The sequence below is a fragment of the Neltuma alba genome, unplaced genomic scaffold, assembly GCF_004799145.2.
Source record: "Neltuma alba isolate B1F8T4 unplaced genomic scaffold, ASM479914v2 tig00003758_pilon, whole genome shotgun sequence".
NCBI lineage: Eukaryota > Viridiplantae > Streptophyta > Magnoliopsida > Fabales > Fabaceae > Neltuma > Neltuma alba.
Window position 1 is genome coordinate 1 of NW_021633416.1, and position 15,867 is coordinate 15,867.

At 38.6% G+C, this 15,867-nt stretch overlaps 1 protein-coding gene across 2 annotated transcripts; it reads right to left on the minus strand.

Moving 5' to 3' along the window:
* Nucleotides 1-8,020: 8,020 nt before the first annotated feature.
* On the minus strand, nt 8,021-10,992 carry LOC114742420 (transcription factor MYB61-like). 2 transcript variants are annotated; one of them, XM_028930681.1, is made up of 3 exons: nt 10,611-10,992; nt 10,386-10,515; nt 8,021-10,289 (listed from the first exon to the last, which is right to left on the minus strand). In XM_028930681.1, exons 1-3 carry the CDS (start codon nt 10,741-10,743, stop codon nt 9,248-9,250), a joined length of 1,305 nt encoding a protein of 434 aa, XP_028786514.1. In that variant the 5' UTR covers nt 10,744-10,992; the 3' UTR covers nt 8,021-9,247. The 2 variants fall into 2 exon arrangements, with proteins under 2 accessions (XP_028786514.1, XP_028786515.1); XM_028930682.1 differs by having other exon boundaries at nt 10,386-10,507; nt 10,611-10,684.
* Between the last annotated feature and the right edge of the window lie 4,875 nt (nt 10,993-15,867).

Consider the following 15,867-nt stretch of genomic DNA (forward strand, 5'->3'; position numbering starts at 1 on the left):
AGATCAATGGCGTTATATGGGAGAAAAAATCCCATGAGTGTTTTATCTTCTTATTACGCAACGTTATTGCCAACATGCTTGTTGTGTGGGGAGGTATTTCGAAGGGATGCTTTCAAGGCTATTGACTGTGCTTATCCTTGTGACAACACTTGCCATAATCTGGTTTTCAACTGATTCAACCTTTTCATGCTTTCATCTTTCTGTCTCCCAATTCTTCTATTTTGTAACATATTATTTCTTACTGGGAAGTCATTCTTGCCTGAGGATGCAAACTCATTAATTCCAATAAGCCTATTCAATGAGATCTTTTTAGTTTTAGATCTTATTAATAAATATTGTTCACCTCAATAGCAACCAGGCATATCACGAGCGATGTGAACATATTTAACATAAATGAAATGACCGCACCGCAGACTAACATAATGAATCGTGCTACGTTTTGTTGTTTTGCTCCACATGTTTGTCCCAGAACTTCTTCAAGATGCATCAAGTATTGCATCCTCATTGGCCTCTCGTATAGTTGAGATTCGAATGCTTTTGTTTTGACACGCGTCTAAGGAGAATGTGAGCATCCCGAAATTCTTCGTGGGCTTGTTAAGGTCCAACATGTGGTGGACGCCATGGGATGGGAATATCTGCAAGCGGAAGTGATAGACTCAAATAGCCAGGCATCTTAAAATTTGACTGACCAATCTAAAGGAGACCTGATACGCAGGACATCTGCATATAGACAAAATCAACCGCAATCGTACTAGTATAATCTTAATATGATTCATTTCACTTGGTACAGATTAATTGTCAGATTCTGGTAAAAGAAAAAATATCAATACCCAGATAAGACTGTTACATGCTCATCATAACACTGCTATGGCTATGATAAAAATATGATAAAATGTTAAATGTTTCTTACAGCCGGTCTTCTTGGCCACCAAATGCTTCTTAATTACTCTCTAATAACTAGTAATTCTTTTAGTTTGCGTTTCTATTTTGTCTAATTACCTTCCTTTTAAGGGCGCTAGTTAAAAGATGATGCTAGTTGACCAATGGGTTGATAATACCATTAACATGCGAAAAAGTATTTTCTAAAAAGCAACTAAAATACGCACTTATCTTTTTAAAATACATTTCTTTATTGCATACAAAACATTGCATGACCGATTCAGTGCAATATTAGCTACTTTCGTGTCAAGACGAGCGACGAGAAAGTAGGTGGGGAGAATTGAAGTCACACGTATCACGATTCTTTCATACTGTTGCGAGAAGCAGAACATGGGATGATCTGATCCCACTTATTCGGCGTCTATTTCTCTGTCCTGTACGTAGAGGGATTTCAATATAATAACCACTCGAAGATCAGCAAAAACCCCGCATGCATATGCCAAACTTACCACACAAAATGATACACAATGTTTTTTTTTTTTCTCTATTATGCCTTCGTCTTCCCAACATTTTCACGTAAACGCACGAAAAACATGGATATATATACATCGAGAAAGTGGGGATCACTCGTCACTGCAAAGTGCGAGAGGACCCAACACGCCCAAAAGCAACAAAGTTCGTCTCAAAATGAAAACTATAACCTTTTGCACTGGAAAGGGGAAAAAAGGAGCATATATGCACAGCGCACGCTCACACACCGAATTATGTAAAAAAGCAGCGAGTGTGAGAGTAGAAAAACTGGGCGTCAATTCCGTGTTTGGACGCAGATGCCATGGCAACCGCTTGTGCCCACAGTCTGAGCCGTGCCTTCACGTCTCGGGATCATCACCTAAAAAATGAGAGTTCAGAATAAAGGGAACTATACTGTGAGACAGTAGGAACATAAATTTTATCAAATAATTAACTTTTGACGAGGGAGGATCCGTGAGAATTACCAGGGCTGGAGACGCGCCAATTCGAGATAGGGGAATTGCCACCACTTCCAGTACTATTGTCCAGGCTTGAACTGGAGAGAGAAAGACGAGACGGGACCTGCAGCATTCGCTCGTGCTCCAACTCGAACCCGAGTTCTTTACATGCCTTCACCTCCCCCATGTCCATGCACAGTGATCTCCTTCCGCCTTTTGGCCTCGTTATTACCATCAACCCCCTACCTCCTCCGCTCTCATCACTTTCTCCGCTCATCCCTTGACTCGCCTGTTCCTCTTCCTTTTCCTTCTTCTAATTTTCCTCATTTTCTCACCACTCTTCTTTCTCCTCTCGTTGTCGCTCGCATAGTACTTGGCCGGCAACGAATAACAGCCACCCAATTCGATTTCAGAGTCGGAGGACAACCCGCCGGGAAGCTCGTTGCCGCCAGCAAATTCCTCGTCCGCGTCGCCTTCCCCTTCGAAACTTTCGATGGACAAGTTGGAGAAGTACATGGTTAAGTCACTGTCTTCGGCGCCGCACGAGGCACTGCTACTGCAGACGGAAAGCTTGGACAAGTTTTGGGGATTGGGAAGCTCATTTTGGTCATCCCCATCATCCATATCAGCATCATCGAAGTCTTCCTCTTGGGAAGAACAATAAAAGGTCAGGGATTCATACGAAGTCATTGGTATGCTTTTCTGAGAGACTCTCGATTACTAGATGAAAGAAGAAAAAGTGAAAGGATCACGAGTTTTGATTTTTGGCACAAGAGAAACTGAGAGCTCACGCTGAAAATATGCAGTGAGTGAGTGTGCTTCAGTGAAGAAAAAGACGATTCGGCCGCAGAAGAGTCAACAGGACGGCGTTTAGCGATTCAAATTCTTTTCATGCGTTTCTCATCTCATACCAATAAGGAACACGAGACTCGAGTGAGAAGGAGTAAGGGAACAACTTCCATCAGCCGGCCCTATTTATTCAAATTTCGACTCGCTTTTACGCTTTTTTCCATCCTATTTTATATTATATTTTTGTTTTTGTTGACATAATTAAAATCTATCTTTTTCGACTTTTAAGTTTTAACGGACAATTAATTCGATCGACAATTATTTAAAGATTAATGGAGAGAAAGATTGAAGACGGTGCGGTGGGGTGGGATTAGTTGCAAATCACAGGAGAAAATTGACCATCTGATTAACCATCGGTCGAAGTCGAATTGGTCAGAAGTATAGAGTTTCGGACAATTATTCTTGGCGATTTATTATTGCTTGATCATATTAATAACACATTTACCCTTTGGTAATTTGTTAAATCGTTCAGGGTTATTACTGTAAAAAATGTATATATATTTATTATTATCTTAATGAGAAGAAACGCGTACCTCACGCGGAGAGTAGATTAGGAAGGAAATTGACAATTAAGCACCATTTTTTTAAAACCAAGTGCAGATGAGAGGCCACGTAACCCCCTGCCAGGGGCAAAGAGTGAAAAAGATCGCGTATTATAAAGAAAAAAAATGAATGGAAGCGCCACGTTGTAATTATGGGGTCCCAGCTGGCCTCGTTTAAAACAAGGTGCTTTTTTAACTTTTTAGAGGTTTAATAACCCGAGTCTATCCACATACCAATATTTAACAACAATACATCCACGTTAATCAACGCGGGGTTTATAAAGCTTCGAAGAGCCAATGAGAACGAACAGTGACGGCATTTATATGACTTTGGATCTGCTAATGCCTGGTTTTCGGCTGGCATCAAAACGACAGAGTTTATTTTTGTTTTCTACGACCCAATCTGGTCCCTTGATGTTTAAGCAGGTGGCCGCTTGTTCCACGTGCAACTCAGCTGACATCACTTCGACACATGTCCGCGTTCTTAGCCCTCTTCTGTTTACTCTAATAAAATACTACTCCTATGGGTTTTTTTTTTTTTTAATACAATACTACTCCCATGGTATTTAGTGATGTTTACGGTAAAAGGAAAGAGAACAGGAAGAAAAAAATGGGAAGAAACAGAGTGGAAGCAGCTGAACAGGATCCATCCATCACTGGCCAGGGCGACAGCAACGTTGTTGACGCCTCGACGCTTCCAAGTTAAGGCACCCAACAGTACCAAACGAGGCTGGCTTCATGCACAAAACAATGCCACGTGGCTGTTATCGTTGGGCATCTAACGGATAATAATTGTGATTCCACTCTACGAAAGACTTCATGATGTGAGGAGTGGGTCCCCTCTCATTCACTCTCACTTTCCACAGTGTCGCCCTCGCAGTCGCAGGCCACTCGTCCCTTGAATCCTGATATTTCGCTATTTTCTTAATTTATTTTAACCACCAATTTTTTCTGTGTTCCCGATCTCCTTCTGATGTCTTGTTCCTGATTTTTCTGGTGTCATCACATCAAATAATAATTCGCTTCTCCTCCTTATATTATTTTTGAATTATTTTTTGTATGAGGGAATTCGTCCAATACTTCAGCGAGAAGCCCCGAGTTCAGATATTATAGCTGGACGGCCGTTGGATCAACTTTGCCGTTCGGATGTTTACACGTGGCGATGCCATCAGATTCAAGCAAGCCTCATATTCTCTCTCTCCCTTCTTTTTTTTGGTGATGGCTGTCTTTATTTAATTATTCAAGATAAAATGGTCTAATTTAAGTTGTGTGTGGATTTGAGGGGGGGAGTTAGTTGGAGAATTAGTGGAGGAATATGTGGCGGAGAGGGGAGGGACATCTGAGAAAGGGGGAGGGGGTAAGGAAGGGTGGGGTCCATTCAGCTGTGAGAGAGCAGTGGGTCCCAATCCCTCCCCCGGCAGAGACCTCGCCACGAGGGAGCGTGGAGTCTTCGTCGAGGGGGATGCCGGGGTTACCTACGAGCCCAACCACATACAGGGGGGGTAATTGGCGAGATATGGGAGGTACGTCTCCGTCTTCAGTGGCCCCACTCGCCATGACTGTCCTCGCACAAATCCAGCTTCTTTCTCCATCTGCGTCATTTTCATAGAATCTGATTTCCGATCCGCAATTAAATTCTCATCTCTCAAGATCTAACATTATGTACGCTTAGTATTCTGTTTTCCCCCAAAACCAGTGTCCTGGCAATTATGTTTTGAAATGCTACCACCGCCGTAGTATAATGTTGTTTTTATGTAGGAGAGCCACGGCGGTATAATGCATTGGATCTACTGTTTTAATTAAATTCATTATGGTTTTTTACTTGCCATGTGTTAATTTTGTTTCTTTAAATTACAATTGTAAATTCAGTTAAATCATACTCCTCCGATTCTTAATATAAGACCCATTTAACTAATTTGATTAGATTAAGGAAGTTAAATACGTTAGTTAATTATAAAAATGTGACACATTTTTCCTAAAACACCATAATTATCTTTCTTAATACCTCATTTCCCTATTTTACTTGATTATGGTTGAGAGAGTATCTATAGAGATAATTTAAAGAAAATAGATAAATATGATAAATGTGTCTTATATTTAAGACAAAAAACAGCTCAATAATTGAGTCCTATATTAAGAACTGGAGGAGTATATACTTAAGCCATTGGGTGTGTTTGAAAGACAATTTCAAACCATCATAAATAACTTAACTTCACATGCTTATTCTTAAAAAAAAAAAAAATCATATATACTCGTCAACTGTCCTTATTTACAATTTTTTTTATTTCTAAAGTTTTTCTTGTAATTTTTTCCAAAAAACAAATGATGGTTTTAGGAAGATTGACAATCAGATTTAATTAAGAGCAGTCAGTAGCTTAGCTTCGAAGCATCGGACCCCTCCACTCACTGGCATCCAGAAACGGTCAAACCATGGTTTCATTGAGGCCTTTGCATATGGTCACGAGTCAAGTGTGGAGCCTGAAACAGTGGACTGTGACAGCAGAAATAGAACCCCGCGGGACAAAGAGAGAGCCCCACACATCCAATGAGCAACAAAACCGAAGTTTGAGGCTTTATTAAGCATGGCAGATAAAGGAAATTAAAGATATTAAAGAAATAAAAAATGAATGGAGGTCGGTGGAGGAAAGTGCAAGGCATGTGGATCGCGAAGCAATGGGACACAACAAAAAGTCAGATTAGATCATCCGCATCGTCATGATCTGAAATTTAGTAAGGGAATGGCGATTCTAATGGCTCCCCTGACATTGACACTATAATTTCAATTTGTGCAAATTCAACTTTCCGGAATTTTCATTCTAATTTTTCTATGACGGAGACCAACTCCTCCTTCTAGTTTTTGTCTCATCTTAACCATTCCACGAACCCAAATCCATTGCTTTTGGGATTTGCCCCCCATGTATCACTCCCAATTTCTTTTCTCCGCCAATTAAAAAACATGATAATGACTTAAATGCAATTTTAATTTCTTTAAAATCTGTCGGCAGGCACTGGGTAAACGATTTTTTTTTTAAAAAAAAAAGGCGCAATAAAAACCTATAACCTATTCTGATTAAATCTACGCATAGGATTTGAGAGGGTGACCGCAAGTCCACAATTTCAACGACGAAAAGTGAGGGTTCGTACGAAGAGGGGCAATTTACCATTTGTCTGGAGAAAATAAGTAGGTGTTCTGTATGTACGCACACTTAATGATGGTCAATAAACAGAATTAGCTTTGTATATTTGCGGGTGGTATTTCGTTATTGGCTTCGAACAGAAAGGCAGAGAAAGACTCAAAACAATTCCAATGGCGATAGCGTTCTGAATGAGACCCAAAAACGTCATAACGTTGGACGTGTTTTGAGAATAGACTGGGCTTTTCCTCTGCCCTCATGCACCAGAAAGCACCAGAAATGAACATGATCTAGGCCACACAGCAAATTGGGCTTGAAAGAATCTAGGGCTCCCCAAGTTCAGGGCTTATCTTATACAAGGAAGGTGACCTCTTGGATTTTCATTCAAACTGACTTTTCTAAACCCAATGTTATATTTGCACATGTTTTTACAAAAAAAATTCAGTTTTTTGCAATATAATCAACTGTTTTAAAAGTTACACTTTATAATTATTTAAAAAATTGATTCAATTTTTTTTATAAAAAAAAAGAATTTTCTCCCAAATAATCACAGATCTTTTTGCTCATCATATTCTCTCTCTTATTTTTTCCGCTTATTTTCCTCCTAATAAATGTAACTCCAAGCGACCGATGGTGGAAGCAAGACAGACTCTGGGAAGCTGCCCCATAATTAATGCATGGTGGTGGGAGCTGCCTACGCCATAGCGTGCCATTGACTCCCACTAGAGCCGTTATGTGCGTAGTTGAATCTTTCTGTCTTTGGCTTTGACAAATATAAGGTGGTCTTTATTCTTTAATATCCCCCCCCCCGGGGGGGGGGGGGGGTTCTTTATAATTTCTTGAATATAAGAGCGATGGATCTCGCTCTAGTGCTGTACCTTCAACCGGAACGGTGCTGCACATTTTTTTTTTTTTTTGGCTTGATGCTGCACTGTTTATTTGCTTCCCCTTTTTTGGTGAACTATTTTCTTTTCATCTTATCATGAGTAAAGGGGGCAATTCTGTGGTACTAATCATGTACTTGCATATATTTGGTCAAAGACAAATTATGTAGTACTTACATCCACCACTGCGCTACGGACGAAGCTTTTTTTTTTTTTTTCCTGTGCCTAATTCTTTCCTGTTAAATCTGCTTCGGTGTGAATTTAGAAAGGGAAAAATCTTTTTTTTTCCTTCTTTCCATATATAAAACCAAAAAAGCAATGAAATTTAAAGTGAGATCATAACATTTCGAGTAAAATAGAATCCACACGGATGGTGATAAAAATGGAGTAACTTGTTGAGGATGAAAACTGGCAAACAAAAGAGAGACAAAAGCAAGGAACAGTATGATGAGGATGAAATGCCACTGTTGTTATTATATCCTGGCAGTGTCAGTGGCTACTGAGTCAGTGTACGACCGTCTCTATTCCCAAACGCGTAATCAGTATGGTACGAGACGCTCTCGCCAGCGGTTTCTTCTCCCTTACTGTTCATTTTCCAGGATTCCTCTCTTCAGCCACATTATCATTCATCATTTTAAAGGGCCGCCCAAGTTTCAACTCAATTCATTGCTCATTCTGTGAGACTTTGCCTTGCAAGGAAGGAGCTGGTGTATGGCGTGGATTTGAGCCCAAAAGAAAAGAAGAGAAAAGAAAAGCAAAGCGACTTTCATATAAAACTGGGATTCTGCAAATTCAACACTTTCTTTCTCGACGATAATGTTTAAAGGCTGTCTTAAAAGAGCTACAAGACACGGACGCAAAACAAATGGCCTTTATTCGCTTGGGAGTCACTGTCTCATTGTACGGATCGCAAGTGAGTAACTTTCCGTTTCGCCAGTGGGATTAAGTGGTACCCTCTTAGTCTTACTGTGCGTCCATGGAATGAAAGAGATATACATTGCTATTTGACACACTGCCACAGAACCAGTCTGCAATTTGGGTCCCCTCATTTTAATATCAGCCAGACAAGCATAATAGTACATTTGAAATGTGATGATGATCATTTTCGAGAGGAATTCTGCCAAGCTTTTCGTTTTTAATTATTTTCAGGGCTCTGTGTCGTGTCCTTTTCTAGATAAAAGGGGGGAAATTGAAAAAAAAAAAAACAGAAAGAAAAGAGGTGAAAATGACGTCGGTCAGGAACGCCGGTTTCGTTTGGAAGGTACACACAAAGTCGCCAACCGCATAATATTAGAGTGCGAGAAAAATTAAAAGTTCCCAGGAAAGCAAGGGAAAAGGTTCAAGCCTATCATGGTAGTGAAAACGATGGACAAACCCATTTAGAATGTTGGGGCTGGATAAATTGCTCGCTCCCCAAGTTTTGTGCTGATTTCTGCCCACTCTGAGAGGTCGGTCGCTCAATGTGTGAAGTGTGAATTTCGAGAAGACACCGCGTGTTCAAAACTGCTTTGGATAATTCTACGCGAAATAAAGTAATCAAGTCCCACACATTGAAAGGAAAAACTAAGAAAATTTAAAAATAAAAAGAAAAAAGGAAACAAGAAGAAAGTTTCTCGTGCCTCAATAAACGTTTGGGATGGCTTAGATATATAGAGTAAAGTGCGCTACCATCGTAATGTACTCACAGAGTTTTGCAAATATGAGATAGAAAGACGACAGACAGCATGACAGCAGATCAACACTCACATCCTAAAATTTACCCCACACCCGAGGGGAAAAAAAAAGGATTAAAAAGAAAAGGGAAAAGGGAAAGGCAAATGGTTGTTGGCTCACAAATACTATCAAAATGAAGGGGATGAAAGAAATGGTTGTATCGGACCTATATACAAAGAGCAAAATCTGTGACGCACACCTGTATGCTAATTAAGAAGAACATCGATGAATCCTCTTGAAGCCCTATCGAAAAGAGCATTTCTATAACATAAAGCCTGCTATATGTGTCCGAAAGCTGCAGTGAGCTTCTGGATGTCCTTTGAGAATATTGCAGAAGCTTGATGATCTTGCTGCTTGTGATGATAAGGCAAAATAGCTCCTAAAGACTCCGGTACCAAATGTGAGGCTGGCCTTATATCGTTGCATAAGGATTCTGAACCTTGATTCTGTACAGCAGCCAGCATTAAGATTGGGTTACCATGAAGGTACTCAGCCCACCTGGCTTCTTCCGTCTGACTCTCCATCATATTAATCTGGTGATGAGCCTCCTTAGCAGGAGTACCACCACAGTCTGTCAATCCCCAAGAAACAATACTGTTCTGCAAGTTCAAGGGGCCGTTTCTATTGCTATGGTTGGAAGCACTGGCTTCCCAGTACCGGGGTTCATTCACAGGGAAGGAACCAGTAGAGATATCCTCAGATGGAACGGGGAGAGAAGGCTTGTAGCAGACGGAAGTAGGGAGGAATGAGGAGGTTGAAAGTGGAAAGGCAGTGGACATGGTACTGGAGGTAAATTCAGTATTTATATCAAATGATCTTCCTCCAGTTTGAGTGAACCAACGAGAAGAGTCAGTGGATGGATTCGTATAGGTCATTTGAAGAGGGAAATTCGTCATGAAATCTGAAGTGGTGTAGATTTCCTGGTGACTGTTGATGAACCTGCTGTCCAGTAACAACTCTTTACTGGAACAATCGGGGATGAAATTAGTGTTGCTTCTGGTGTTAATCTTGGAGGTAGAAGAAGAACCCTCCATGTCGTGTGCATAGGCTTTATGGGCAATACTTGAACCTGGTTTGTGCTCGTAGGAAGCTCCATCGGACCTGGAGCTTTCTGATTTCAGGAGGTTCAATTCACTGGAACTAACTGCTGCAACTTTCTCTCCATCTTTGTCCTGATCTCCATTCTCAATCTCCGACAGTGGTTTATGGGTCACAGGGTCTATCCCTTGTTGCCTCAGCTTCTTCTTGAGGCATGAATTCCACAGATTCTTTATTTCATTATCCGTTCTTCCTGGCAGCTGTGCTGCAATTTGCGACCATCTGAAAACCCGTCAAATTAAAGCAAAGTTATAACCCAGAAAAGTATATGATACAGCACCCAATTGCAGAAGAAAAGAAAGCGATTGAGAAACATGCCTATTCCCTAATACTGCATGAAGCTCAATGATGAGGTTCTCCTCTTCTTGTGAGAATGTGCCTCTCTTCAAATCAGGCCTCAGGTAATTGATCCACCTCAGCCTACAGCTCTTTCCACATCTCTGCAAGCCTGACAATACAATTATATTCGTGGTGATGAGGGAGACAGACGAAGAAGAAGCTATCGAGTTAAGAATGGTAAATTAAGGAGAAGTAAGTAAATACCTGCTTGCTTAGGAACAGAGCTCCAGCAGCCATGGCCATACTTAGTGATATGCCTGAGCAATTTCTCATCCTCATCAGGGGACCAGAGACCCTTGCGAAGCTTTTGCTTGTGGCAGCAAGAGTGCCTCCCCATTTGTAGATAGCCCCACGTCTACAATGAGGGGAATGATATCCCTTTTCCAATAACAGAAAGTTTTCTTGCTAATTCCTAGGAGAAATGTCAGCACAAGAGCGGCACTGAACAACAAAAGCTCAAGGATGATCGATGCACTGTGATAAAGAGGATATATCAGAGCGAATGAGACGATATATGATATGAAGTCTAGAAAATGAAGTTTCAGCTGAGAAAGGAGTTGAATTAATATAAGAGCAAGGCCCCCCATGGAAGAAAAGTCATAGTCAATGAGTTTTTTTTTCCCCCTCCATTTCTTTTTCTTTCATCTCTCTCTTTTTTTTTTTTTAACCTTTTAGAAAGAAAAAAGGGTTTCAGTATATGGGTTGCAGTGGGGGAGGGAGGAAGGTTCATCTTGGCCACCAGAGGAAATGGGGTTAATAACAGTGTATCATAAGTCCTGTCGGAGGTGTAAGTTTTCATGTCTCTAGCACCAATGGTGGGGCATTTGGGCTGATATTTAATTTTTTATTCACTCAGGAACATAAAAACGTTATCTGAAAACGTCCCAATGCTTGTAACTCAAGTTTTAAAACTGTTTATAAACAGAAACTAACAAACAAAATATGGCAGAAAATCATTTCACTGCACTCTGCACTGGCAAGAAGTTGCCCAAGAAAATAATATAGCCTCTTCCCTATCTTGCCCGTTCTTCAAATTTAATTACCACATAGGCCCTTCATCAATAGTATACACAGTAACTAATTATACAATTTTCTTGTCATGTTCCGGCCATATATCTTTATTTTTTCAAAAAAAAAAAATTACGCAGTTCATATATAGTTTCATTCATGCCATGATCGATTTCCTTTAAATGCTCTGTCATTACGTGGAAAGATCAGATTTTTTTTTCTATTTTTTTAAAAGATGCGTGTTATCCTATAATTGTTGAAATCCACCAAGGGCTGCTAATGAACTCTTTCTGGCCGTAGCTTCCCTTTTGAGGGATAAAAGTCTCTCAGTTCTACTTTTGCCCGGACTTCGAATTCTTTAAAATATAGGCACTTGTCCTACAGGCAGCCAGATAAAATTATAGCGATAAGGGTCAAGTACGTAGACGCATATGCGGGAGCCAGTAACACATAAATTTGGGAACGTTTTCTATTAGAATCTAATATCTTAACCGTGTTAAACATCATAGGGCTGTGTCTCTAATTAGCAAAGTGTCTTTATTCCAATAATGAGGCTTCCACTTTTAATAAAATGCTTTAATAGTGGGCAACTAACTATTGGGCGCCATAATATTCATTATTCATTCACTTGATCAATAATTGGGTAATGGTTTTTATTAAATTCTCATTAACTCCACAACTATCCCACCGGCATATATGGTCATCGCATGTGCAAATTTTCTTTCCACAATTGAATTTAATTATATTAATCATACGCGCTCCATTAGCTAACGAATTACGGATCATGCAATGGCTGTTAATTATATTTTTTTTTAAAAAAATGTAAAAAACATACATACAGAAAACCAACGTTGATCTCAGGCTTGTCCATAACGCGTGCATTATATATGTTCATTTTGTACGGCGGTTTCATTGAAAAGAAACCATGATTAACATGACGTTTAATAAGATCAGGCTTGCAAGAAAAAGCTGATGTTTTAAAGCCGAACTCGTTGTATTTTGAATTGTTATATCAAAAGGCGAAGAAAGAGAAAGAAAAATAAAAAGAGAAAAAAAGGGCAGCATCATGCTTCAAGAAGTTAAATTTTCATCTTTTATATATATATATATATATATATATATATTGCATACATAAGGATGCATGAGCACTAATTAAGCACTTATTAGACACTCCCAAAGTTGAAAAAAGTGCTAATACTTGTGGACCTTGTGGTGCAGCTCTCTTCTTTTTCTTCTTTCCTTTAGCTTTCTCTGTAAATTTTTTATAATCGATCTCTTTTGCTTTAATTTTATCAAAAATCCAAGCACAATAAGAGACCTATATAAATACATATATGTAAATCAACGGAAAGAATATTCTTCAAACCCGACATGGAAGTAGAACTAGCTAGAAAGATAGAAAAGAAAATGAGGAAGACCTAATAACCTAATGGACAACATATATGGAGAGAATGAACGACATATATAAATAATGTTATAATATATATTAATTATAAATATTCGTGGCTGATGATTAGTAAGAAAAAAAATACTCTACATATTAAAAAGATGCACACACATCGAGGCTGAGACATAAAAATGACATTCAAATGAATTATTGCATATCATTAGCTGTCGAGACTGTGGCCTGCTTGAAACTGTGTGATCTCTGGGAACCACCACCAGCAGATTTTCAAAAATCTCAAAGCTGGAATAATTAATTAAAACTCATCACAAGCGAATTTTCATACTATCAATCTTTAATCATTAATGCTTTTCGCAAATTAGACGATAGCAATATTCTAATCAGGTGACTTGGATCAATCTCCTCCACGGACCTAATATATAGTTTTCCTTTTTTATTAAATTAAAAAAAATCTTCCAGTGATGAAAATGTGTCGTGGACGAACAAAAATGCAATTACCTTACATCGATGTATATTGATACGATTTGAACAGACGTTATCTAATAAATAAAAGCTGAGTTAGGCTTAGGAAAAATCATGCGTGACATGAAATTAAATTCACCTTTGTATTTAGAACTGTGTGTATTAATACTAATATGAGTGATGTTGAAAGGTTGTACAAATGCGTGAGTGGATCATCCATTGAAAGCGAAGACCACACAAATGAGAATGCGTACATGTGCTATGTTGTGATCTGATGTCCACGTAATAGGGACTAATACGCACCCCTTCTTTTCTTGGGGCCATCCATCACTTTTTTTTTGGTTGCCTCTTAATTTCTTTCCAGTGTTTTTATTTGTTATTCCCCCGTTTGAGTCCCTAACACCAATTAGTGAGTCCACTCATGGGTATTTTTGTGATTTCACGTCGACGCCTCGAGGCGGAAATGGAAGAAACACATGAATCGTGAAACTATATATGTACACTGGCCTATTCAATTGGAAGTGAAGCGTATTTAAGAATTTAGATCGAAATTAAGTGTCTGTCAATGTCTGCTGCTTTCTAATCAAGAAAGAGATTTAAATCTTGAATCATAATCTTATGAAAATGATTTTCCAATAAGGTTAACAAGGTCTTTTTTTTTTAAACCAAAAAAGACAAGGTCTTTTTCAGCTTAATATTTCATAAATTAAGTGATTTTCGCACATAACTATAAAAATTTGAGAACAAAGCTCAAGTTGATGGATATATATATATATATATATATATATATATGGAACACTTATTTAGACGCTTGAGAGCAGATAATACTCCCCCAAAATAGTGCTAGCTTACAGACAGACAGCCGAAGGCATCTCTCAAATATTTAAAAAAAAAAGAGAAAAAAGTACACGAGGTTATAGTAAAATAAAAGACCAAAGAGCTTTAGGAAACGAAATGAAAAATTAAATATGAGGAGTGAATAATATCTTTTGCTTTGTGTATTATATCAAGTTGTCTGTTTGCAGCACAATTATGATGCCCCCTTGACCTTAGCGATGTCCCATTTGACATTTGTAATAATACGAATCATTTTTATTAAATGACTTTAATAGACTATTTTAATATATATAATCCCCAAAAGAAAGAGGGCAACAAGTGGAAAAAGATACTTCTAAATTACATCTGCAATCTCTTCAAAACACTGTTGATTGGGAAGCTTATCTCCTGTTCGCACATGAGCTGTTCCCTTTATGTCAACTTTAAACAAGATTCTAGTCCACGGTTTTGCCAATAGCTATTTGTTTATTAATTAATGATAATGATAATGATGCCTTTTTGGTGGAAATTATGGTAATTAAAGGGCGCTGTTCATGGATTGATTAATTACGCTCCATACATATATATATATATATCGCTGCGAGAATTAGCTTGAATATAGAAAAAAGAAAAATATGTTGTATAGAATAATATTAATTATAAATAAATTAATTAATTAAACATATATATATATTTTTTCACTGTATAATCCCAAACGGTTTGATGCTTTTACATTGTTATTTATGAAAGTTGAACGTCTCTGCCGGGCATGTAAGAATCAGGAAAAGAAACTAACATTTTACCCCAACCATTTAAAGCAGCATATCGATCACTTGAATTTGATAACTGATAGCTAGGGACGTAGTAACTGATCATTATGATTGTGAAATCAACACCTTATGGGTAATTTTGAATTTCATGAGCGGTCTGATGAGGTAGAGTAGCAAGCTAGGTCTCTAAATATGTGTGATGCTGTAAATTAGAATAAGAAGGAAAGGCAAAGAGGGTAGAGAGAGGAAGGGTGATGATGAATATATGATATTGGAAATCAAATATAGAGATACATAGAGATGAAATGAACTAAGAGCTCAAAAGAGGGTGGCAAATCGGCAGATATGGGCCTACCAATATATATGGCAAAGAAGAGTGAGACGTATATGTATATATGGAGGTGGTTCCTTCACCTTTCAATAATGTCTACGTTCATTGCTTAATTGAATCAGTCACATCACACGAGTGTGTATGTGTGTGCTGAGATAGATATGATCTTCATTTTCAGGTATATCACACATCTCTGCCTGCTACGCTTAAATATGATCATATGCCCCCCTTTAATTAATTTGTCCCTTTCTCTTCCTCAAGCTCAGCTAAGCTACCTGTCCTTTCCTTAATCCATACATGCACGTACCAGATGGCCAACACACCATCTTCTTCTTATTTTATGCCTCAAATTCAGTGCATTTCTCATTTGCCAATCCATTAATCGCTTTATCCAAAATGAACGACGACGCATTATATATATACAAATGAAATTATGGGGGTTTTTTTGTGAGGGTTTCTATATATATCAGCCGGTGTCTGACCTATAAAGAGGAAAGTAGGGGGATGAGATCCCATGGATTTAGGGGGTGTCCCTTAAATTATTGGGACGCCCAGGGACATATAATAAGAATGTGATGCCAAAAAGAGACAGGGCACTGATAATGAAATGAAGAAAAAAGAAATACTACCTCCGGTCCTTAATATAAAACCTTGTTTGATTTTTATTTT

Coding starts and splice junctions, on each gene's coding strand:
- LOC114742420 (XM_028930681.1), bottom strand. CDS start 10,743: ATGGGGAGGCACTCTTGCTGCCACAAGCAAAAGCTTCGCAAGGGTCTC. Junction 10,516..10,610: donor CTCTGTTCCTAAGCAAGCAG/GTATTTACTTAC, acceptor TTGTATTGTCAG/GCTTGCAGAGATGTGGAAAG. Junction 10,290..10,385: donor CATGCAGTATTAGGGAATAG/GCATGTTTCTCA, acceptor ACGGGTTTTCAG/ATGGTCGCAAATTGCAGCAC.